The sequence below is a fragment of the Dasypus novemcinctus genome, chromosome 28 (genome assembly GCF_030445035.2).
Source record: "Dasypus novemcinctus isolate mDasNov1 chromosome 28, mDasNov1.1.hap2, whole genome shotgun sequence".
Taxonomy (NCBI): Eukaryota; Metazoa; Chordata; class Mammalia; order Cingulata; family Dasypodidae; genus Dasypus; species Dasypus novemcinctus.
This window is the reverse complement of record NC_080700.1, coordinates 36,475,363-36,501,738: the sequence shown is the minus strand read 5'-3', so window position 1 is coordinate 36,501,738 and position 26,376 is coordinate 36,475,363. Positions and strand designations below refer to the sequence as shown.

The 26,376-nt window shown below is 42.9% G+C and overlaps 1 protein-coding gene across 1 annotated transcript in view; it reads right to left on the bottom strand.

Annotated features, from left to right (window-relative positions):
• The window catches only part of ESR1 (estrogen receptor 1), a 387,555-nt gene that overhangs the window by 184,845 nt on the left and 176,334 nt on the right, over positions 1–26,376 (bottom strand). The window contains 2 exon segments of the mRNA XM_058289585.2: positions 4,011–4,017; positions 5,596–5,730. Of these exon segments, the coding sequence (XP_058145568.2) occupies positions 4,011–4,017; positions 5,596–5,730 (142 nt within the window).

Below are 26,376 nucleotides of genomic sequence, written 5' to 3'. Positions count from 1 at the left end.
TTCCAAATTATATTGTATAATTCCAAATTTAATATTAAATATTAAATCATATAAAAGCAAGTTAAATATTAAATAAGTCTTTAAAAATACTAATCTTAAATACTGATCTTAAATTCCTTTTGGTGTACCTGTGGTGCAGCTAAGCTAAATGTATTGATGGGTACTTTCATAGAAGAGGAGCAGCAAATTGCATTCACGATCCTATTTCTGGGTTATATTAGCATCTTACTTCACATGTATCTTTCTTTCATGATGATCTGAATCACTCATAGATAGGCCTGGCAGTGCCGTACAATGAGAAGAGCACTGTATTAAGAGCCAGGAGACTTTCTTTGTCCGAGCAGTCAACTAGCTGTGTGGCTTGGTGTAGAGGAATGAAATGGGAAAAAAAAAATAGGTGGACCAGATGCTCTTTAAGTTGCTTTCTGCTCTAAAAATTATTCATAATCCTAATCATGACCTTTTCCGTTAAGTAACCATGTGGAAATTCTAGTGGTATTAGGCTTATAGAATTTAAAAAGAGAAATGCATCCATCCCATTGCTGCATCCAAAGTTCTGCATTTCATGTTTCACTTACTGAAAGAAGCATGTATTTCTACAAACGCAAATTATAAGAACGAGAGAGATCCCTTCTGAGTTTTTTCCTGGCCTTGAACTGTCAGCATTTCTTCTAACATTAGAGAAGAAGCCACAGTCATTCTTGGCAAGGTAAATAAAAATCACTCTTTTGCCTTCCTTTAAGAACCAAAAATGACCTTTAAATAGGCAGTCAAATTAGTTAAGGAAAAAGAAAATTTAAATTCAGTATTTTAACTTCACCTTAAATAAAAACAAATGCATTATTGCCAACCTTCTTTGGTTAATTTTATAAATGCAGTGAACATTAATTGAAATATTAAATAGCCATATATTTAATTGTTTTTAATCTCCAGCCACAACCAATTGTAACACAATCGAGCACACACTAAACCCGCATCTGAATCAATCAGTGAAATCAAGCATATCTGAAGCTATCCGTTTGTTTCCAGAAGTACTAACTCACATTTACTCCTGGGTTTTCCTGTATTATATTGCTCACTCATCATGTATATAAAGGACGCATGAAAATAAAATGCACATCTATATTCTGCACTCCAATGCAAGCTGTCAGGGATTCCTGCATTGAGGGAGAAAAAGAATAGGTAAACCTTGAGGGCCCTTCCAAATCTAAGATCCTATGACTCTAATTATTTTTATGTCCAAAGCCCATATTTCTAGTAGTGATAGAATACCAAAATTCCCCCAAATGTGTCACCCTTTGCCACTTAACTCAGTCATCCTTTCATTCTACAGACAGACTCAGCCATGTGGCTGGCTTTGGCCTCTTGGGTATCATCAGACAAAAGCAAAGGCTTGAACTGGGCTGGTGCAGTGGGGTGTGCGCCCTGCTATCACGAGAACATGGCCAAGAGACGCGGGAAGCAAAACCAGTCGTCCCAGCTGCTCCTGCCAAACCAGCCAGCTGATCTCCAGAGAGATGTACGAGCCCAATAGCAGCTCTCTGACAGGGGAGCAGTAGAGGCTTGTTGCTGCACCCTGCCTAGGTTGTGAGGTCAGATTTGGTTGTGGAGCAAAAGCTAACGATTTTACAGATTTGACTTCCAAGCAGATATTCCTGCTCAATTAGAAAAGCAGAGGACTCTCGATGCTCAACCTATTCGTAGCTCTACACTTAACGTACTCTCGGTTGTGTCCATTCATTCCCTTCATTCTATTAATTAATGCATGCTGGACTATTTAGACCATTTATTGCCTATCTATTATCTGCAGGTCCTCCCTCTTCTAAGATCATCAGAGAACAAAACATACAAACACTCTTCGTTTGTAAATTTCCTTGTGGATCTTGCATTCTGGTGAGGAAGACAAACTTCGAACCATCAAAATGATTTAAAAAATTAATTAGAGTATATTGGAAAGTGGATATGTTATAGAGAAATTAAACAGAACAGGATGGGAGAGCAAACAGAGACTGAGGGGACTGCGGGATGGGCGGGGGAGCAAACTGCATTATTATGTAGTGTGGTCAGGGTACACCTCACTGATATTTGACATTAATGAGAAATGGATAAATGGATACTGACCTTGAAAGATGTGAAGGAGTTGGCTACACAGATAACTGGGAAAACGACATTCCAGGGAGAAGGCAGAGCTAGAGAAAAGGCTCTAAGACATTCTTCTGTCAGGAATAATTCCAACATGACTAGGCGCAGGAAGCAGGGAGATGATCACAGGAAAGGAGGCCAAAGACACCCGAGCTTCTTACGGCCATAGTAATGATGTTGCCTAAGAGAAATGGGAAGCCTTGCCTGGGTTTGAGTAGAGAAGTGGCATGATTTGATTTACATTTTTAATTGATCTGTATGGGGAATCAGCTGTAGGCAGGCAAGGGAAGAAGCCGGGATGGTGTCTGCAAATAACTGAAGGATGGCAGTGGCTCAGGCCAGGGGGGTTGCAGAGAAGGTGATAAGAAGAGGTCAGAAATATTTGAAGGGGGAGTTACCAGAATTCTCTGGACACAAGGTGTGGAAGAAAGAGGAGTCAAGGATGACTCAACTTTTTGACCTAAGCAATTCAAAGGGTTATCAGCTGAGATGGGGGAAACCATGTATAATGTACAGCTGAGAGGCAAGACCACAATTCAGGCCTGACCAAATCGCGTTTGAGAAGTTTATGAGAGAGTCAAGGGGAGAAGACAAGTGAGGAGTTTCACATATACAAGTGGGGACTTGGGAGAAGGGTTTGGCTTGGAGGTGTAAAGTTGGGAGCCATCAGCACATACGTGCTATTTAAAGTCATGGGTCTGGAAGAGATCCCAGGGGAGAGAGCATAAAAAGCAAAGAGCATGGATTAGAGTTTACATTGTAGTTTATACTCTCTCCCAGTTCATTCAGTGGGTTATGGCAGGATATATAATGTCCAGCATCTGTGCCTGCAATATCATTGAGGACAACTCCAAGTCCCGAAAATGCCCCCACATCACATCTTCTCTTCCCTCTCCCTGCCTTCAGCAACTCCCACGGCCACTGTCTCTGCATCAATAATATAATTTCTTCCATTGCTGGAGTCACAATAATTCTATAGTAGAACACCAGTAAGTCCATTCTAATCCATATTTTATTCCTCCATCCTGAGGACCCTGGGATGGCGATGTCCACTCCACCTCTAAATCAAGAGGGGGCTTAGATCCCACATGGCTGATGGATGCAATTCTCCTGCTTGACTCTCCCAGTTTCCTGGCGTGGTGATTGTGCAATGAATGTACCACACTAATGAGAGAAGTTGTTGATGTGGGAGGAGTGGGAGGTGTGGGGAGTGGAGTATATGGGAACCTCTTATATTTTTTATTGTAATATTTTGTGTGATTTATTATCTTTAAAAAAAAGATAATAAAAATTAATTAAAAAAAAAAGAGCAGAGTTCCAGATGAACTTGAAGGGGCCTAGAAGACATGAGCCATGAGGTCAGAGTTAAACCCAGAGACTGTAATGTCCTGGAAAGAAAGGAAAAGTATATTAAGGAAAGAAAGAATATTAAGGAGGAGAGAAGTATCTACTGTGCCCAATGCTGCTAAGAGAGCAAGAGAATGAGGATTGAGAATTGACCAGTGGTTTTAGCAACATGGACGTCTTTGGTGACCTTCACAAAAGCAGTTTTTGTGGAGTGCTCAGTAGGACTCAATCTTCAAACTGAGCTGATCTCTTCATGCTCTTTGCCAAATATGTAAGAAAGTTGCCCAATCCACAGTAAGAGAATTGAAAGTAGCCTGGTTTGGAGAAGGGTCAAAACGTGGGCCGCCTACCATCGCTGCACCCAACTGCATGAACAGAAGCAGATGCCGACCTGCCCACACCCCTGGAGGCAGTTGAGCAGGCTACATCCCAGGTCATCTCTTTCTTTTTTTACCAAGTCTTGGAGGAAAAAGCTTCATCAGTCATCTCATGGTTTTTGCCCATGCTAAATGAATGGGCACCCCCCTTCTTTTTTTTTTTTTTTTTTTTTTGCTTTGGAATTTCATGCCTAGTGGATTTCTGTATCTTGGTTTCTCGCTGCTTTTAAGAAGTAGCGTCAAGGTATGGGCACATTCACAAGCTGACTATTTCAGCATTCAGAGGGAGTGCAGGAGGCTGGGCTTAACCTACTTACGACCTCCAAAGAAGAACATTAAACGAGGACTCCACTCTTCCAAACTAAACTTTTTTCACGTGTTTACGTCCTGTCACTTTTTACCTTACTAAGCTTTTTGAGTTTAATTAGGCCTGACTAGTTCTCCAAAAGTACAAAGAAGAAGAAATTCCTTAAATACTGAATCCACTTATGACTCAAGGTGTCATTTTCTGAATGGAGCTGTTAAATTCTTGGAGCTAATTACCCTGAATTTAGGCTGGTCTTTTTTTTAGACACTCAACACATACAGTCACAGCTCACATAACACGTAAATTCAATATTTCATCGGTTAGTCAAGAAAATTTATTCCCAAATGCCGCTTTCAAAGTCTCAGCCTGGCAGGTTTACATCCAATCCTGCTCCCTACCAATCAGGAAGGCTTTGTATTGGTTTCCTCTTCTCAATTGGTTATTTCTTTCTACCTCCTCGGCCGAGTATTAACAAGTCAAAGGTCAGCTGCCCTTTGTGTGCAAAAACCATTATTTCTTTCCATTGCCACTCTTAGCTCTTCACCTCCTTCAGAAGGTGATCAGGATCAGCACCCAGTACAACCAACGATCACGCTCCCCACTCCTCTTGGTCCTAGAACACTGGGGGCATCGCGGCTTTATATTAATGGCACATTTCCTAGTCGTTCTCTTCCACTATTTTGAAGGCTCTCCAAGCCTGGAAGCAATATTCCTCAAGATCCCCAGGAATACAAGGCACTCAGCCAGGCAACCGCATTCCTGGAGCAGCTACCGCTCTCAGCACCCAACTCCCATATGAGGCCCCTGGAAGGTCAGATACACAAGATGGCAGAAAACCACACACACACAGCCACACCCACAAAGACACCGGCCCACGTGGGCAACACCTGACAGCTGTGCGACTTGCCCTTGCTCACGCATCGGCTCACCGTTCCCAGCACACCGTGCTGAAGAAAGCTGCTTGGTGGCCTCGACCTCTCAAGGAGAAAGCCGCCCTGGGTCTCGAATTCAAACTCGCTACGAGACTGAGAGGTGAGAAGTGAGCTATTTTGCTTCCACATTTACAAGGGAACTGTTATTTGCAGATGTCATTTTCCTCGCGTGAGCACCATAAACAGTAACCGAAAGAAAAATATTGCTAGAGTAATTCACTCTGCCCTCTTCCTTCCCTTCTGCCGCCACCACCCACGCACCTTTGATTTAAAATTTAATTGTTCACATTCGACGTATTTGTAACAGCAAATGGCATATTAGAATTTCCAATTGCAACAGCATCCTATTTTTTTTTTTTCAAATAGACTGTATTGTGGAAATATTTTTGTTGCAAAAGAGAAGAAAGCAGTGAGGGAAAGCATTGGTCATCTGCAGAGTAAACACCTTCCCACGTTACTCTGGTAGAGAGTCCCAGCCCTGGGAGGCCACCACTGTCCCAGCACCTACCACCCTTCATCATGCCCACTTCGTAGCACTTGCGCAGCCGGCAGGCTTGGCAGCTCTTCCTCCGGTTTTTATCGATGGTGCACTGGTTGGTGGCCGGACACATATAGTCATTGTGCCCTGTGAAAAGCAAGAGGAAAGAATTAATATGACGTCAGGAGACTTGCCCCCTCCAGAGATCCATGAAAGCTGCTGGAAGGATGCTTTCGTATCACCGACTTGCCCTTCCTAGGTTGCGACCTCAGCCTTCCTTCCTCTTTCTGTCTTCTAAGTGAAAAATACTTTTAAAAATAATTTTAAAGTCCTCTCCTGGACTTAATTTCTGCCTGAGCCCATTGTTTTTGGGGGGGTGCTTAGGGCAAACTGCCCTCAGTTGACACGGCCAAGGTTGTGTGGGCTCCATATTTTATGTATCTTCACAAGGTTGCGTGTTCTCAGCAGGTTAAAACCAGACTACTGGCTCCAACTGTTGTCAGAGGATTGCTGCTAGACACAGAACATTCAGAGGCTTTCAAAATGGCCCTTTAATAGAAGTTAAAAGACCCTGCAAGTCAGGGATGCAAATGAAGTACGGACTCCCTCAAATCAAGGGGTGGGCTGGAGAACATCCGCTTGTTGACGGATGCTCGGGGAGTTCCTCAGCCTCTCTAGCTCTCGTTTTCCTCCCCTCTAATCTAGAGAAAAGAATGGCTCCCCCTGCTATATTCTTCCAAGAATTAAATGAGATCATACATGCTGAGAACGTGCCACAGTGTTCTGGATGTGATGAGCATTCAATAAACACTCATTGTTGTTGGTATTGCTGTTGTATTCCTATTCCTCTTTCCTCTCTTATTTGTCAAATCTCAAAAAGCTACTTTCTCATTGGCTTTTTCGTTTAGGAGGTACTGGGGATTGAACCCAGGGTCTCGTACATGGAAAGCAGGTGCTCAACCACTTGAGCTGCACCAGCTCCCCCGATGGCTTTTATCACATGCAAATCTGCCTTAAAAAGTCTCCCTCCATCTGACATTGCACTCCAGTGCCCGTCCTCTAGCTTTTCCCTCCTTCCCAGCACACCTCCTTGGTGATGATTATAGGTGAGAGCCCCTTCTTCTCACTTCTCCCTCATGCCACAGGCTTCGCCGATCTGTATTACACTTGTTACCCCACAAAAGGAGCTCCCCTAAGCTCACCCACGGCCGCTGTGGCTGAATCTGCAGTTATTTTCAGTCACCATGATGCTGGACCTGTCAGCATTGGTCCCCTTCGGCGCCTCCCTTCCTCGGGAAGCACGCCCTCCTCTAGGATTCCACGGACCCATGGCTCCTGTCTTTCCTTCTCCCTCTCTGACTGTGGCTTCCCAGTGTCCTTTGCTTTCCTCTATCCAATATTAAATCAGAGCTGAGGGGGATCAGTCAAGCCCACTTCTCTTCTTACTCCGTATTCTCCAACAGAGAATCTATTCCATACTTAAGGGCTCCACTGACTCCAAATGCAGGTGACACAAATTAATATGCCAACCCAGCCCTCTTCTCTGAGCTGCAGGTACAACTATCCAAATGCCCACATGAAGTTTCTGCACTAAAGACAGCCCCTCCATCGCTTTATCCCTCAAAAAACAAGTCTAGTTTATAACGTGTGGAGTCTTTAACTTCACAAATTAATGTATATTGGCTTGTTTAAAGGAGTCCATTTACAAAAGTCTCAATTCTTTATATCCCTTGGGGAAAATGTCCTGAATTTAGACTAAAGAAGTATGTATTATTTTAAAAACACGTTTTCCATTCTTAACAACAAAAGTAGGTGAGTGTATGTTCCGCCCCCTATCTCAGATTCTCAGTTAATGTCTCTATTTTCCCACTTACAAGGGCAAGATGCAACCTGCAGTAAAATGGGTTTTAGCTGCACAACTCCTTGTTCTTTATTTACCTCAGACCCAATTACAATAGGGTGGAGTAGGGACTTGACAAGAAATGTGGGTCTCATAAAACTTGAGTCTCCATCCTTAGATAAACATTATGAAAGGCACTGGCTAAGCAGGCTTCAGATCCACGTAGCATCTGCATTCTTCTATTGCGTAACAGGAGCCAGCACACTACACACCAGTTATAAACTTGTAATTATGGTAAGGGACACCCACTGCCTCAAAGACCCAGTCCAGGCATAGTTATTAGTTTTAGATTTCATTTTAGATATGCCCTATGAACAAGTCTGAGGAAGAATGTCCCCTGGAATCACCTGCTCAGGTCTGAGAGCTTCCTAGTTTACACAACAGTGCTTTGAAAAGTCATGAACAGATTCCTATTTTCCCAACTCTCAAGGCTCAAAACGATGTTTCGGCATGTTTTCTGTGCCTTAACGACTAAAGAAGGAGAGTGGCCTCCTTCTCAACACACCATGGACCGCTTGCTCATCTCATGCTTGTGCTCACTTCCTGCCTGGGAGGCACCTTCAGAACACTCTGTGACCACACACGCTCTCTCCTAAGGAAAGTGACCGGAACACCATGTGTCAGGTGCTCCGTTTTACACGGATCATTTCACTTGGCCCCCGGCAACTTTATAAGGATGGGAGTACATTAATCCCCATTTCACAGATGCAACACGATGATAAAAGTTATAAAGTCTGCTCAAAGCCACATAGCAAACAAGGGGCAGAGAAAGATTTTGAACCAGCATCATCCCAGATGCTGAGCTCTTAACCTTCTTATGCAGAAGAGCCAACTTCCCCAAAGGGCCAGATCGCCACTCAAGAATATTATCTACTTTCCCAAGGCAGTAATGGTAGGATTCTGCACAACCAGTTAGCCACTGGGTGCCCTGCCCCTTAGGAAGCTCTTGCATAGAGAAGTGAAAAGGGATGAGTTAACACAGTCAAAGTTGTTGGCTTCTATTTACTATAACCACAAGATAAATTTTGCCTTGAATTTTTGGACAACAAATTTTGACCTACATCACAGGGAGAAATGCAAGATCCAACTCTCCTAGGCATGGTCCTACGGAGGGATACAAGTCTTACACTCCCCTACACTCCGAGGAAACACCGGCTTCCTGTATCAGCCCCTGGTTCGTGAGCCATGTTTGAGCATGTTGGGGCTGTACATATTCATCTCTTGTGTTATGGGAGTTACCAGGCAATAGTGAAGAATAGGTTGACATGGTAGGTAGTTGGGGCACACATTAGCAAAAAGAGGAGCACTGGCAGAGAAACTGGGATGGAAACGATAGTTCAGAAGAGTTTTAAATGAATGGGAGCATATGAAGTTCATAAAACATGAAGGATGAAATATTCAGAGTTAGGCCAAGGAAAAGAATTCACACCAAAATATGCACAGATCAGAGTTGAGTGGTAAAGTAGACAAGGCAGAAAGAAGAGGTGATGAAACTTGAGATAGCTTTGTCAAATATTTAGAGCTAGATGGAGGAGGAGGAAGAAGTCAAAGATTCTAATAGTTTGAGCCAGGGTGGCTCGTAAATTGTTCTTATCGTTAATCAGAAAGAGGATCTGATTTGGAAAGGGGTTGGGGAAGAAGAGGTGTGAAACAAAGCATGTTGTAACAAGGATCTCAGTAATACATCAACAGGCAGTAGCCAGCCAGCAGGAGTCATGTAGAAAAGGAAGCTAGAGGGGTAGAAAGCATCACGATGAGGCAGGGGCAGGAAAAGGAATCAAAGCGGAGCTCTGTAGGTCAGCCTGTTCAGACTTCCTCCTGCATGACAAGCTCTGGACCCAAGGATGGCTAGCAACAGCGAGCACGTGCTTCCCATGGGCACGGCTCCGAGCTGGGCGACTTAGGCTTTGTATCATCATCACAACTGACGCAGTGGGTTACTATAATACCCACATGGCAGGAATGGAAACCTGGGACTCCAGAAAGTCCAGAACTTGGTCAGGATCACCTGGTGATTAGACAGCAGAGCCATGGTTGTGTTCCACGGCTGTCTCACTCCCAAGCCCTTGTTCGTTCAAGAACACCAGGGCTGCTGAGACAGAAAGAACTCAGTAATTACTGAACCACAGGCCTGGCTATTAAGTTGTACTTTAGACTATATCAAAACTCCCTAATCTAATTACTATATCATATCATTGAAAGAATATTTCAGAGGCAGCAATAAAATTATTTACAGAAACTGTGAACTCAGAAATCCTAACATTCCCATGGCTAAAGACACAAGAGATTTATCACATGAAATGTACCCATTCGTAGATTATGACATATATTATAAAAAAAAATCTTTTTGGAAAATCTCTCGGGCCCCTCCAACATGAAATAAGGAGAGAAAGAGAAGATAGGAAGTAGGAATGGAGGAAATAAATAAGGAAATTATATCCTGTGAAAGAACAACCCCCATATTATGTTTGGAAACAAATTTTGACTCAGATATTAAAGTGAATACTTTCTGATTTACAGCCAATGCAAGAAGCCAAACAAAATGAAATAGCATTTGGCTGTCTTAGTGAACACATTCCTAAAAATCCAGTAAGGACATTCAGCGTGCGATGATTTAAACTATTTCACAACCACATCTGTATGTAACAGCAAACAAACAAAAAAGCTTAACACATCTCAAATTATAGTTTTACAGGGAGCCAAATGTAGTTTATCTTATCAGTGATAACAACCAACTTCAACTTGCATTTGACGTTTATTTTTCCAAGTGAAACAAAAATAGTTTTGCTTTTAAGTGTATTTTTCAAAGGAAACATTTATTTAAAAGAACTCTAGGAAAGATAATCATGCAGGAAGAATTTTTTTCCTAAATGAAAAATGAAGTGAAGAGGTAATCTGCAATCAATTTGCCCTCTCCAGACCCCAATCCGCTAAAATTTTTGGTCAGGGCAAGGACATGCTCCCCCTTCTTGTCCAGCCTCGCTTATCATCTGTAAAACCACAATTCTTCTAACCACCTGGCATGGACTCAAACCAACAGCTGCAATGAAAGAAAACATAATGAAACCAATGACCACCATCTCATTGTAATACCCCAGAGACAACAAACCACTTTCAAGAATGCCTGTTAGGGTTCCACAAACAAGTAAGTGCTGTCAGGCAGTATGGGAAAGGACTTTCTGAAATTGCTCCTCCAGGACACTGATAAGCATCAAACAAAGAGGAGAACCATGTGACCATTGCCGCGATTTGTTCCACACCAGGCAGTGTGGCAAACCCTCTCTGCTCCGTACGATTGTTACCAGAGAGTTCCCCAAGCTTTCTTCCCACTCGGACTCATTGGAAATCCAGACACTGATGTCCTGAAGCAGTGAAAACAAGCTCAAAAAAACAAAACAACAACAAAAAGAAACAAGTTCAAACTGTTCTCATCCTAAGCAGAAGAAGCAAGTAAGAGGAGAATGGTCTAGTGACCAGGACCGATGGGAAACAGACCCCCGAGCAAGGCTGTGCTGACTGCTGGGGAGTCCTCCCGTTTCTTGGGCATTTAGATGCTTTGGGAGAGAACAAAGAGACTGAGTTTCTTAAAATCTGATGTGGGGTGCAGGGTGTCTGTCCCTCAAACTGCCACACCTGAATGCTCCCTTGAAGACATCCGACTGTCCTCCCAGACAACTCAGCAATGAAAGAACATTCCAGAACTTCCGGACATTCTTTAGTATTTGTAACATATGAGTTCCGTCATTCCTTTCACTTTTTATTTTTTAGTTAAGTCCACTTCAAAAATAAGGGAACAAGCTGCAGCAGTTTGATATTGTTTATGAGTTCCAAAGTAGATATTGGATTATGTTTATAAACTGGTCTGTTCCTTTGGGCATACTAGAGTATATTGGATTCAGAGGTTTCACTTTTACTTGACTAAATAATGATTAAGGATTTGATTGGGCCATGTCAGTAGGACATTGATGGGAACTCACAGAGAAATAGCACCACAGAGAAGGGAGGTGGGAGTTTTCCATGCTGGAGCCCCTGGAAGGAAACACACAGGAGAAGAACACAGAGGAAGAGAAAAGGCTCCGTTAGACACAGCAGAGGCCCCAGGAAGAGAGACAAGCCATTAGCCTGAGAGTTTGCAGCTGGCCTTGTGGAGAGAGCAGAGCAGCTGAGCCCAGAGAGAAACGAGCCCCAGGAGAGAGACAAGATTTAACCCAGCCTACAGCTGGTATTGAAAGAAGCTGGGACCATGGAGTCTTAAGAAGAAGAGGAAGCCTGAACCCTCACAGACATTGGCAGCCATCTTGCTCCAACACGTGACAACAGACTTTGGTGAGGGAAGTAACTTACACTTTATGGCGTTATGAATGTAAGCTTCTACCCCAAATAAATACCCTTCATAAATGCCAACAGAGTTCTAGTATTTTGCATCACCACCCCCTTGGCTGACTAATAAACAAAACAAAATATATTCTGTCTGACTTGGAAGGAACTACTCACCAACGTCCTCAGCTTAAGTCACAATGTCTCCTAATAAGTAGAAATAAATGAATTCTGGCCTCTGCAAACAATATTGATGCCTAAGGAGAAATGTTTTCTATTGATGTACACACCTTGGCATGGTAAATGTAACCGAATGCAGCAAGTACTTTCTCCGGCACTCTCTAGTCCTCAGGGTGAAAGAGAATACCTTAAACCTTTGCAGCAGTAGTCACAGACCGAAGTGACCATAAGATGCTCAGCATACAAAGGAGGAAGCAGAATTGGAATTCACACTGCCTGGGCACCAAGATGCCTCCAGTCTACGTGGCTGTGTCTGCCCCATGAGGAGCATGATCTCGAGTAAGCCACCTCATGACACTTAGAAAGGAGTTTGGGCATCTCTCAAGAATGTTTGGATTTCTCAGAGTCTAGACATTGGCCACACCCCATCCTAGCTGAGACCCCTGAAAAAATTGAGAGCCTTATTTCCTCCCCTCATCAGAAGAGTACCTATGTGTAGGACCTAGACCAGCTATTTAATATCTCCAGGCTGCAGGTCTTCATCTGTAAAGGAAAGGGGTGAATCTGCTAACCACTCAAGTCCATTCTAGTTCCCAAATCCTACTCTTCTCTTTTTTGCACCCTCTGGAGGCCGTAATTCCTCTTACCCACTTCTCTGGGTTCCAGGCTGGTGATCTAGAGTCTACCATGGCTGTGTGGCCACTGCCTCAATCCAAGGAAGATGGACTGATATTGGCACAGGAGTATCGTGTTATGGGCATGGGCTTGTGTTCATCCCAGGAGCCTTATGGTCCTGCAGGAATCAGGTTACCCTCTGGGTCTTCTGATACCTCCCTTAATGGCTGCTGTGAGGCTTGGTGGAACAATACATGGCAACACTTCATCGACTGTAAAACTGTTGTCAGTAGAAGGCATCATTCCATACTATGGAATAATAGGCAGCCATTTAAAAGAATAAACGAAGCCTATAGGATAGACTGTGCTCTGGAAATATTTTCAATATATATTACCCAGTGAGAAAGCTAGGAGCAGAATAATGTGTAGAAGATGACACCGTGTAAGTTACCAAATACACGTGCATGCTTGTGTATAATCTGGGGAGAAGTTGTTAATAGCGTCTATCTACTGGGCAAAGGACTGGTGTGGAACAAAAGAAAGACTTTAGCTTTCAATATACCATCTTGTACTGTTTCAATGTTTTACCATTTTATTATTAAGAAAAAAATTTTAATGACTTAAAAATATCAAACAACACCAGCCCCAGCACCAACAAACTTCACTTCCTTTCTGGCTCCACTAAAATACCATCCAGTGGTTAGTTCTTTCTTATCCACAATCCATGGACTAAGAAGTAGTCTAACCAATCAGCAAGTGAAAACGATCACATTTCTTTTTATAAAGAATAGGAGGAAGGCTAATTGTGAGGTGTGCTTTTTGATCTTCAGATACTCCAGCAGAGAACAAGTAGAAGAAACCCAAGCTCCTGTCCCTGTGTCAGCTCCCAAGTGTTTGTGATTCTCCTCCTCCTGGAGGGGCCTTGGTCACCTTCCCCGTGGAGTCATATTTAAGCCTGATTCTTCCCCTATTACAAGGAAGCACACAGTGGGTTCTGGGTCTACACATTGCACTGTGCAATGGACTGAATCATATCCCCATAAAGACTCCAGTCGTGTGGATGCAAACTCATTTGTAAATAGCATCTTTGAAGGTGTTATTAGTGAAGGTGAGGCCAAACTGAATCAGGGTGGCCTTCAACCAATAGGCCTGGAGTTCTTCCAGGCAGAGGAAATCTGGACGCAATAGTTGGACAAAAGAAGAGAGCCAGCCAGGTGACAGAGGCAGAGATTGGTTTCTGGATGGCCGGTGAGCCCACTGCCAGAACCTGCAGCCTTCAGAGAATGCACCATCTTTCTGCTGCCATCTTGATGTTGGCCTTCTAACCTTCCAAAACTGTGAGCCAATAAATTCCTATCATTCAATCCAACTCATCTGTGGTACTTTGTTCAGCAGCCCTGGCAAACTAAGACACACAGCAACAGCTCCATTTCCCCTTGGCAATCAGGATGAACCCTTGTCAACTTGGTGGCCCCTGTCCTTGCCTATTAACCAGGATCCAAGTATAGCCAAACAGAGGTTCTCACTTCCAAAGTCCCTTTTATGAACATTCCCTCCCTTGCAGGAGGTTCTAGAGGGTGAAAAGCATGGCTCTTTCAATCAGGTTAGCTGGGCTCAATACTGCATTTGTTTCTTTCATACCTCAGTTTCCTCATCTGTAAAGCAAGAGTTAACTATAGTGCTGACTTGCCAGCACTCTAAGGAAGATTACGTGAGAGGATGCACATAAAACCCATAAGCTGGAACCCAGTGCAGAGCAAAGACTCATTAAACATTAACTGTCATTGTTATGAGGTACTAAATCTCCAGACCAGCAGGGCTTGATTTGCAGGAACAGCACCTAAACCATGATATCTCAAACCAATCTGTAATAACCTATGATTTTCTTAGTAGTTAAACAATCCTTTTTACCCTTGAAGAATTCTCTTCACATCATGTAACTTGCTAGGCTACGTTTATGCATTTAAGTGTAACTCATCCAAAAAACTTCCCTTTATCCCAAAAGCTCACTCCAGTTGGCATAAAGCTACTTCTCAGAGCTGGACATTGTTCTAACACTTGAAAAAAGCCAGCAAAATATGTAAGAAGAGCAGCCATTTATCCAAGCCTCTTAACCTGATACATTCAAATACCATGTTAAGCAACCAAAAATTATGGTCTACCCATCCAGAACTGTGGGAAAGTCAGAACAACCTTCTTCAAGAAGACCTAAACTAGATAAACAATTCACTTCTGGTCTGTTAAGTGAACTTCTTTGCTTCTCCTGCCCAAGTAGTTAAAGAACAACAGTCACCTATAATCTGCAGAGAGCCTGAAATGAGTAGTCAATCTGTGGAGGACAGAAATCTTTCCGATTCCTGATTCCAGCTACCTGGACCATCATCACTGCTTGACAAATAAGAACAGGCAAAAAGGACTGTTATTTTACTCAACAGAATATATTTTGAGAAGTGTTGAATTTGGTATAAACATCTTTTTGAAATCTACTCTTTCACTGATTAACAATTTGTGCCATTACAAACATGTATCTTAAAGTGACAATTATAAAAGTTTACTATGATTTTCTAAAATATAAAAAGTGTATTTTAGGGGGAATGGGAGTTATTGCTTAATGGATACAGAATTCTGTTTGGGTGACAAAAAAAGTCATGGTAACAGATGGTAGTTATGGTAGCCCAACATTGTGAATGTAATTGAGAGCACTGAATTTTATGTTAAAATGGTAAAATTTGTGCTGTATATATGTTATCACAATAAAAAGGTTTTTAAAAATAGATTTTAAGTAGGTAAGGAAGGCTAGTTTAAAAATTTTACCTAAAGGAGTGATATTCCAATGAAAGAGGATGAAGAAAATGCATTCATTCAAGGAAATTTCTGAGTCTCTGCTATGTGTCAGAAGCCATGTGTTTGATATCAAGGATACAGCATCTCTGCTTCACATCCCTAACAAGATAAAGTCATAGGTAAGAGGTAGAAATCTTCAGAGAAGTATTCAAGAGCTCTGACTCTCTCCTTTTGGTTCTGTAGGAGAAGTGTTAATTGATTGTCATGTGCTGGCTACGAGAGAAAGGTTACATTTAAGAAGTAAGAGCTAAAGACTGATTTAGAAGCAAAATCATGAAATGTGAAGTTCTTTGCTTGACTTAGCTTTAGAGCAGGAAGATAATTTGAAGGAAACTCAAAGAGCCCATTGGTGATAGTAGTGTGGACAATAAGTAGGAGCCTTTACGAGATTCCCCATGGGTTAAGCATCATCTCTAATCATGTCATCAGTTGGGCAAGGTAAAATCGCTGACCCTATATACTTAAGGAAACGGAAGTTTGAAGTCATGAGGTCTGGGAGACACGGAGCACCAACTGGAGGTGCTTGGCTCACCACGACCGCTTCTCTGCAGCAGTTCCCTGCATGGGGGGATCTTCAAAAGAGACCTCTGAGCAGTGAAACTCTGCCTCTGGACAACAGCCGAATGGCCCTGACCAGAGCTGAGCCAATCAGAGTCCTTCCCTTGTATTTAGCTAACTGGGAAAATGCCACAGGATATGAAGCTTGGAAGCCATGCTTCCCACCTCAGGGAAGGCACAAATTTACAGAGAGTGTGAAGATGATACAGAGACAGAAGCAGAGGCCAGGGTGAGGTTCCCACATGGGGAGTCTGCAAGGCTGAGGTCACCTCAGCCATTTCTGCAATTAGCCAAGACAGCCAAGTGTCCTTCCACTAAAACTCATTCCCTTTCTTTCCCCAAAGCTAATTTTAGTCAGATTTGGGTCACTCATAACTTGAAGTCTTGACTAAGACAAGGAATATTTTTTCTAAGACTACTCGACCAGTCATAATAATAAATAATATTTGTATGGTAATTTATGATTTTTAAAACAAGTTCTCATGTAATAACCATTTTTTTAGAACATTTTATTTGCTACATTTTATAAATTGTGACAAAATGCAATCCAGATTAGAAAATGCAAAAATACCTTGAGGGTAAAGAAAGAGGGAAATGGAAAGGACAAATGAGTTTATATGGCTATGAGTCTCCAAAAACGAGTCGGGAGGTCATCAGAGGGTTCATGCTTAGGCACACCTCAGCAGGACCCCAGAGACAGCCAAAGTAGATACAACCTCAGGTACTGGTTCTCCTGAGGGCTACAGAGACCCACAGATTCTATGGTCATGGCAGATGGCTCTGGAATTCAGTGCCATGTCAGTTGGCCCTCTTTGGAGTTTGTGTTCCTGAGTGAGATGGAGTTGGACTCAAATGTGACCTTTCTACACACGCCTCTTCTGTCACTTTTACTGGACCTGTGGTTGGCACCGGGGCTGGTGTATACTCGGGAGACCTGAATCTCTGGACTGTCCATGTGACAGCCAGGCCCTGAACCTCAGAAGACTTGCAACTCCTACCCTCTGGTTTACTGAACTTACCCCAGCCAGCTAACAGGAAGGTGAAGAAGGTCAACCACCACACCAGGGAGCCAAGAGTGCCTACAACTGCAAGTAGAAGAAGTGCATCCATCATCCATGTGGCATCTAAGCCCCCTCTCGATGTAGAGTGGAGTGGGCATAATCTTCCCAGGGTCCACAGGATGGAGGAATGGAGTGTGGATTAGAGTGGACTGATATTCTACTATGGAACTATTGTGATTAGTAATGGAAGAAATTGTAGCATTGATGTGGAGAAAGTGGCCATGGTAGCTGCTGAGGGTAGGGAGAGGGAAGAAGAGATATGATGTGGGGGCATTTTCAGAACTTGGAGTTGTCCTGGGTGGGTACTGCAGGGACAGATGCTGGACGTTGTGTGTCCTGCCATGGCCCACTGGGTGGACTAGGGGCGAGTAAACTACAAGGTAAACCATTATCCATGTGGTGCAGCAGTGCTCCAAAACGTATTCACCAAATGCAATGAATGTCCCATGATGATGAAAGAGGTTGTTGATATGGGAGGAGTGGGGTGAGGGGAGTGGGGGGTATGTGGGGACCTCATTTTTTTTATTGCAACATTTAAAAGAAAATAGAGAGAGAGAGAGAGAGGCAGAGAGAACAGTCATACAGTGGTGCAGCCACTGTGGAAAAGAGTTTGGTGATTTCTCAGAAAGTTCAAAATAGAATTACCATAATATGGTCCAAGAAATAGGTGGGAGGGAGGGGCAACATACAAACATGGGAGAGTGCCAGAAGTTCATTGAGAACTAGATGTTGAGTAAAACGTATCAAAGTATAAGTAGGAGGGTTACCTGGTTAGGACGCTCAGGGGGTATGGTCTGATGCGGGAGGACTCCGGAGGGAATAGCTGAAGGCTCATTTTGCCAAGGTGGGTTCTACCATTGGGTGGGGTGGACCCATATCCTGGGGAAGACTAATGCCAACGAATAGAGAGAACTGTATCTCTCGTGAGAAAGGACGGCTCCCAGGGCATTAGATTGGCAGGCGTTGTGGGCCCTAAGGGGAGGGGAAAATGGATGTGCAATGGATGGAACAAAGGTAATAAGGGGGCAAAAGAGGAGTTATGTGAGAGTACACGAGGATGAATATAAAACAGCTAATATTACACCAAAAACATATAGGGGACGACAGACTAATAATGAAAACCATAAGTCAAAACATAGGATAACTAAAAAATTTAGAAAACTGTACAACCTAAAGTATGGACCACATAGTAAGCACAAATGTTACTTTGTTTGAAAACTATAGTTTCGGAATCTGTACATCAGTTTCAGGAAATATGATATGAATAAGTTAAAAGATTATTGCTGTGGAAGGGAAAAGGTTTTATGGTGGATCTGGGGAAATACTGTATATTGTATATATGAATTTTGGTGATCTAAGACTCTTCTGAAGCTGACATTATGTTGGGATTCACTTTACGGGAAGTTTTGGATCACAGAGTGGTTCAACAATGGCAGTGGAGGAATACTGATATGGGATGTTATTGACAGGATATATATGGTTGACAGGGAGTTATACAGGGCATATGCCCAGGGTATATGGTAATGTCTATATATACTCATAGTGGAAACAATTAAAAACAACAGCTGGGGGGGTACTGGGCTCCTGGCCGGGGGGTCACTGTTGTGGGCCCTGGGAGAGCAGCGGCAATCCTCCAGGTGCAACGGCAAAAACCAGGAAAGAAGGAGGGCCCAACAGTGGGCTCTTGATACTAATGGCTACACTTTTGAGCCTATGCACCTGCAATAAGAACAAGGCCTAGAGTAGCATTGTGCCTGGGGGTTTCCTCCTGACAGCCTTCATGTTACTCAAATGTGGCCACTCTCACAGCCAAACTCAGCGTGTAGATGTGATGCATTCCCCCCAGCGTGGGACACGACACCCGGGGATGAGCCTCCCTGGCACCGAGGGATCACTACCACATACCAGCTGAAGAAGCAACTAGAAAATGACCTTGAATTAAAGATTCAATGCGGAACAGCAGAATATACATATCTACATATAATAACATGACTTCGGGAAGTGGTTTGACCTAATGTAAGGGGGAAATGGAAAGGAGAAATGAGATTATAAGGCTGTGAGTCTCTAAAAAAGAGTCTGGAGGTTGTCAGAAGGAATACCCCTATGTACAACTGAACAGAGTCTAAGAGACAGATAAGGTAGATACAACCCCAGGTATTGGTTCTTTTGAGGGATAAAGAGACCCACGGGTTCTATGGTCATGGCAGAAGGGGTTCACTGCCATGACAGATGGCCCTTCTTTGGAGCTGGTGTTTCTGCGTGATGGAAATGGACTCAGATGGGATCTCTTTTCACAAGACTTGCATGCTACTTTATTGGAATTGTAATTGGTGCTGGGTTTAAGATATATGTAGGGGATTTGAATCTCTGGACTGATAATATGACACCCAGGCCCAGAGCCTCAACAGACTTCAGCTCCTACACTTTGATTTATTGGACTTACTCCACTCAGCTAACATGGAGTTGAAGAAGGTCAACCACCACAACATGGAGCCTAGAGTGTCTACAATTAGAAGCGGGAAGAGTGCATCCAGTACCCATGTGGAATCTAAGCCCTCACTTGACATAGGTGTGCAATGGACACAACCAATCCAATGTCCACAGAGAAAATGTGGAATGGGTGTGGGAACGGTAGCCATGGTGGCTGCTGGGTGTGGGGAACGGGAGGAAGAGATGAGATGTGGAAGCGTTTTCGGGACGTGGAGTTGTCCTGGATAGTGCTTCACGGACAATTACGGGACACTGTAGATCCCCCCAGGGCCCATTGGATGGAACGTTAGAGAGTCTGGGCTATGATGTGAACCATTGACTATGGGGTGCAGTGATGCTCAGAGATGAACTTACCAGGTGCAATGGATGTATCACGATGATGGGAGAGAGTGTTGCTGTGGGGGGAGTGGGGGGCAGGGGCGGTGGGGTTGAATGGGACCTCATATATTTTTTTAAATGTAATTAAAAAATAATAATAATAATAATAAATAAATATTAAAAAAAAAAATAGAATTACCATAATGATCCAGCAATCCCACTTCTTGGTATACACCCAAAAGAGTTAAAAGCAGGAACTTAGATACTTGTACACCAAAGTTTACAGTAGCAGCATTCACATTAGTCAAAAGAGGGAAGCTACCCGACTGTCTATAATGGATTAAAAATCTATATGGTATATACACACAATGGACTATCACTCAGCCATAAAGTGGAATGAAGTTCTGATACATAAGAACCTTGAAGACATCATGTGGAGTGAAATAAGCCAGACACAAAAAGATAAATAATTTATGATCTCATTTTATGAAATATATAGAAGATGCAAATTTCATAGATAGTGGATTATAGGTTACCAAGAGCCACGGGGGAGGGGAAGAGTTCTTGCTTGAAGGGTGCAGAGTTTCTGTTTGAGGTGACGAAAAATTGGGGGTAACGGATGTTGGCCTTAGAAACACAATATTATGAATATAATGTATACCACTGCATTGTACATGTGAAAGAAGTTAAAACAGGAAATTCTGAGTTGTATATATGTTACTACAATAAAAAAGTTAATAAGAAAGAACGGTTATGTCATGAATTTGGAAAAAATAAATGAAAAGAAGGAAAAAGGAAAAGTTCATGAACAGGAAGTCCTGTTCGGCTGACCCTTCCAGATCTACTGCAATTTTGGCAGGTAGGAAGCAGATTCACATCATAACCACACACAAACAGTCGTTCTCAAAAAATGCTACTGCAACCTGGCCCGTGTGCCTTTTTATAAAAGTTCACCCCATTCAATGGGTAAAGGAAACCCATTTGAAGAAAGGAAGGAGTCTCTACTAAGTCTTACAGAAATCAATCAATCTGACCTGTTATTTCTTGGTAAGTGATTTGGCCTTTAATTTCTATTCCTTTCATTTCAAATATACTATTAAGTATTTATTAATATATGGCTTCATACCATGTGTCATAAATCACAGCAACCCCTAATCCAGTTATGGTTTCAGGCGAAAGGGTGGCTCTGAGGATGGCAGCAGACCAGGTATGATTGGAAGCTTGTTTCTACTTAAAACCCAAAGCCGAAAAATGAAGCAAAGGAAAGAAATATATTAGGCACAGAAAGAAAGGTTAAAAACAGAGCAGAATGGATCCAGAGACAGGGTGGCAGCCAGAACCCATCTCAAAACCAGCCCTGTTGCTCAGTGGTCCAAAGACATTATTTTTGCAAACGTCTTCAAGCATTGGCCTCCAAATGCTTCCAGCCATCGTGACTCAAAGCCTTAGCTCCATTTCTGACCCTTTCCTCTCCCTTCTTGCCAACTCCACTTTCCAATCAGCCCCCATCTCTCCCTCATCAAAGCAGCCTCTTCCACCCTGAGAGCCTGGCCGCCATCCTCTAACAGGCTGTACGCACCGTGGGTCTCCACCTCTCCGTCCAACCTTCTCTATCTATCACTTCTCTGTTTCCATGGTTTCCTGACCCCAACACATTCCACCACCTGAAAAGCAGGCAGCACCAGGGCCGAGGGGCTAACCTTTTTTAATATTCTAATTTTCAAAGAGCTTTCCGCTCAAGGGTGAAAACGGAGATCTTTCGAAAAACAACTAAATGGACTTCAAAACCTAAAAGGAACTTCAACATTGTGAGAGCCAAGTGGGAAAATTTAATAATCTCTAAAGAGAAAATTGCTGAGATGCTCACAGGGGCCTTTTAAGAAACCACCGCCCTGCAGAGCTCACGATATCTTGGGACTTCAGAGTTTACCTACAGAAGGCTAGAGCCCTGATGCCTAGTGCTGGGAAATTTCTCTACATGAAGGCCTTCTTGAGAGCATAGACTGGCTTTTGGGAAACTTACTATTAATAATATGGATTAATATTTAGTAATATAATAATAGACTATTACAGTGATTGTCCATTGAACTCTAATACAATTCTTGGTGTTCAAGTTTTCCACCTGCTCAAAAGGATTTTTCCTACCCATTGTCCAATGACTCTCAGATTACAAAATGCATCATTTCCAAAAGAAGAAGTAGAAGCAGGATAAAGTTGTCATACTCATAAGTCTCTCCCAGTGTCACTAGTACATGGAGTTATGGCATAAGGTAGACAGTCAAGATTAGGATTGAGAATTCCTTCAGACTGATGTGTGCGTGACTGCTTTTCAAATGTACGCAGACATCGTGCAAACAAAAGATACTAGTGTATTTGAAAGCTTTACTCAGTTTAGGAAACCTGGCTATCAGGAGATATTTTCTCAACCAGGAGACACTGAGGATCAACTCAAACTCTGTGATGTGCCATTGCTCAAAATTTTATCCCCTGCAAAAGTGATCCTTATTTTTGAGAGGTGTTCAGAGTCCAGGGCTTTGGCCAAAAGGCTAAGACACCAAAGGAAAGAACTTCACATTGCAATTCAAAGTAACATGAATTTGAGTGGCTGTCTTGCCCTATTCAACTCAAAGGGGATGGTAAAACCCCTACTGCGAATGCTAGTCTCCTTGAATGACTAAATGTTAAGACTTTGGTTGATGAGGGACATCCTTTTGGAATATAAAGAAGCAGACTTTTCAATCCTCATGGAACTTCAGAAATTTGAAAAGGAAGTAGAAAGCTGCTGACCCTGGAAATCAAGATTGGCTCTCCTCATTTCATCAGTTTCAGTTCCATTACTGTGCAACTGCAATCAGCAACTGATAAAAAACCCACGCCCCTGCCTGAAGGCTGGCTCTCCTCCCTTGGAATGTAAGTCTAGGATAAACAATTACCATTTGGCTCCTTGACTGAAGTCATTATCCTCTAATGCTGCTCTGAAGTTTTAGATTCCTGAGGGTATTATTAATACACAGTTTTTCACCTCCTCTGCTAGGGTTCCTCAACAACCCTAAAGGAATACGATTTTATCAACCTCTGCCACCCAATGGCCACCCACACAATTCTACTGGCACTCATCGGTAATAAAGTGAAGCTGCACTTCAGCACAAACGTGTACTCTTGCAAACAGAGAATAATGAGGTCTTCAAAATAATGAGGAAGACTTGCTAGACACAGAACAATCTTTCTTCAACTGAGAGAAGAGAAGTGAAATTAGTTAATGAATTGCAATATGTTTTTATGACACAAGTAAAAGGTGCTTGTAGTAGAAAAATATACAGGTAAGGAACAAGAATAAAATGTATCCATAATCCTCTGCTCAGAGATAATCACTAAATATTTTGTAGTAAATCTTTCCAAAGTTTATGTATACTTCTTTTTCTGTGTGTGTAAATATATATATATATAGGTATGCACCTATGTTGTTCTTATACATATACACAAATACACATACATGCACTTATGTAAAGGAAAGTGTTTACAAGGAACCTTTGACCCAAACTCTTTCTCCTCTTTTGCATTCAAAAAGAATGAAAATGGAAGAAGCATTTGGTAAGCAAGAAGTGTCCCACAAGCCCTTAAAAGTACTTCTATTTCCAGGCAAAATGGATCCCAAACCATGGAGTGTGACTGTGATGCCCTTACATGGTTCAGGAAGGAGAAATGACAAAAGTAGGAAAAAGGAGAGGGAAGCGAATGAGGCTGGACCAGTTGGGCACCCACCTACCACATGAGCTGTCCCAGGTTCAGGTCCCGGTGCCTCCTAAAGAAGATGAGCAGATGCTGCATCCACCACAATGTGCTAGAGGCCACACCCACCGCAACGAGCAGATACTGCACTTGCCACATGGAGCAGACTAGCCTAAACGAGCAGAAGCCACAAGCCAGCAGACACCACAGCTGTCAGGGAGAAGATGTGGCCCAGTGTGTTGGCCACTCGCCTCCCACGTGGGAGGTCCTGGGTTCAGTTCCCAGTGCCTCCTGGAGAAGACGAGTGAATAGGGAGCAGAGAGACGAGAGAACCACCTGCAGTTTATGAAAAGTCAAGGAGTAGCAGTGTCAGCACAGGTGGGAGTGGGAAGGCAGCTGATTCCTGGGACCTAATTAACTGCTGCTGTTGTCTCAGGTGTTTCCACCAGCTACATCAAGGGTGCGACTTTTAAGATACAGTCTTATTTCAGGGAATGGAGGAGAGAGTCACCGAAACCCTCCAAACAGCCTGGCTGTAACAGATAAAAGCTGTCCAAACCGTTTTTCTTCCTTCTCTGAGATCACTCTATTGTCAACGTTTTAAAAATTAACAAGTGTTTTAAATTTATCACCTACTAATGGTTCTCAATGTGGGAAAGTTTATGTCAACTCTTAGAAGCCAAAGTCTCTAGCCACTTTTAAAAACCTCCCTTCCTAAATAGCTCATAGAACGAAAACCAGAGGAATAAACAAGAAAGTTGCAAACCTAAAAGTTACAGAGTCTAAGCACAACCTACCTACATAAATTGTAGCCTACAGCCAATAATTTATTTTCTTCCACATGCTTAATTTAAAAATATCAAATACATGCCTCCGTGAGAGCTACAGTACATATTACTACCAAGCACTTTAGGTCTATTAATATCACTCCTATGTCTAACTTCAAAAATAAGTTGAGGGAAGCAGATTTGGCTCAAAGGATAGAGCATCCGCCTACCACATGGGAGGTTCAGGGTTCAAATCCAGGGCCTCCTGACCTGTGTGATGAGCTGGCCCACACGCAGTGCTGATGGGTACAAGGAGCGCCGTGCCACGCAGGCGTGTCCCCCACATAGGGGAGCCCCACGCACAAGGAGTACGCCCCATAAGGAGAGACACCCAGTACAAAAAAAGTGCAGCCTGCCCAGGAGTGGTGCCGCACACACACAGAGCTGACGCAGCATGATGACGCAACAAGAAGGGACAGATTCCCAGTGCCGCTGACAAGAATATAAGCTGACACAGAAGAACACACAGTGAATGGACACAGAGAGCAGACAATGGGGAGGGGGGGGAAGGGGAGAGAAATAAATAAAAAATAAGTTGAGATCACACATCATATAAATGAGTGAAATGTTATTCAACTTCTGAATATATAACAAGACTTCTTAAAAATAGTAGCATGACAGACATGAATTTTAAACTCTACCAAAATTAGGTAAACATCCACGCTCTTCTAAAATAGCGTATTAAAAATGCTGTACAGGGGAGCAGGGAGGGCTGAAGCAGGTGAGTGCCGGCTTCCCACACGGGAGGTCCTGGGTTCAGGCCCTGGTTCAAAATCAAAAACCAACAAGCAAGCAAATGAAAAAACCAACTCAGGAGCGAAGGTGGCTCAATGGTTGAGCACCAGCTTCCCACATACGAGGTCCTGGGTTCAATCCCCAGCCTCCAAGACCTCAAATAAATAAATAAATAAATGTTTAAAATGCTCCGCAGGACTAAACAGGCAAAAATTAACATGCAATCACTATCAAGAGACTCTTAAAATCAAGTAGAACCCCCTCCATGCTCCTTTGGACAAAGATCAATTCAAACATCACCTCTTCCACCTTGTAGCTTTCTCCAGACCACTGTGCTTGCTTGCACTTTGGCCTCATGCCCATCATCCTCTGAGACATCCCTTGACCCTTATTTTGAGGCATCTCGTGATGCATGTTTTGTTGAATTTAACTCTTTTATGTTTTAACGTGCATTATCGCAACCTCTCCATTTGTGTACAAGCAGAATCCTTAATTAAATCTTCATACCTATGGAATATATTTTTTTCCATTTCTTCCAGTGCTAAAATAAAACGATCATTCAGTAAATATATGTCACATGAGAAAACATGTCAAAGCCCCTCAGCGCAAAGGGCTAATCTCTGGGAGGGAGGATGTGGTCTGAAGGTGAGTGCAGACTGAATATAAGTGTAGAATAGTCAAATAAGGAGAAACAAGAACTGAGTCTGGACTTCTTTTCAACCTGGATGGTGTTGTAAGATCTTTGAACAACTAGCAAAAATTGGCAGAGCTATCTTCCTCAAAACTCCAGGAAACAGTTAAAGGTTTGCAATAACTGGGCAAGTGGTGAGTCAAGAACAAACAGCTAAAATATAGCAGGCAAAACTTGGGGTGCCCTTGCTAACCCGTCCCTACCCCCTTCCCTGGCATGATTTGGAGTCAGTCCGTGCACTCATTGTGTGGCCCTGGCCGTGTTCTAGGGAGCAGAGTAACCCCTATGTGTATACAGGGTGCCTGTGTGTCAGTGTTAATCCAACCAGGAAACTTGTCTCAGGCTCAACCCCCCAGAATATGTCCTAAGGGAAGAGAAGAAAAGCAGTTGGCAGACAGCTACATTAGTGTAAGGAAAACTTAAGTTAAAGCAACCTGGGGCAAAGCACTAGGTGAAATTCTATTTGAAAAGGAGTTGAAAGAACCTTTGCACTCCTGTAAACTCTAAATGGGGGAATTCCTAAGTCTA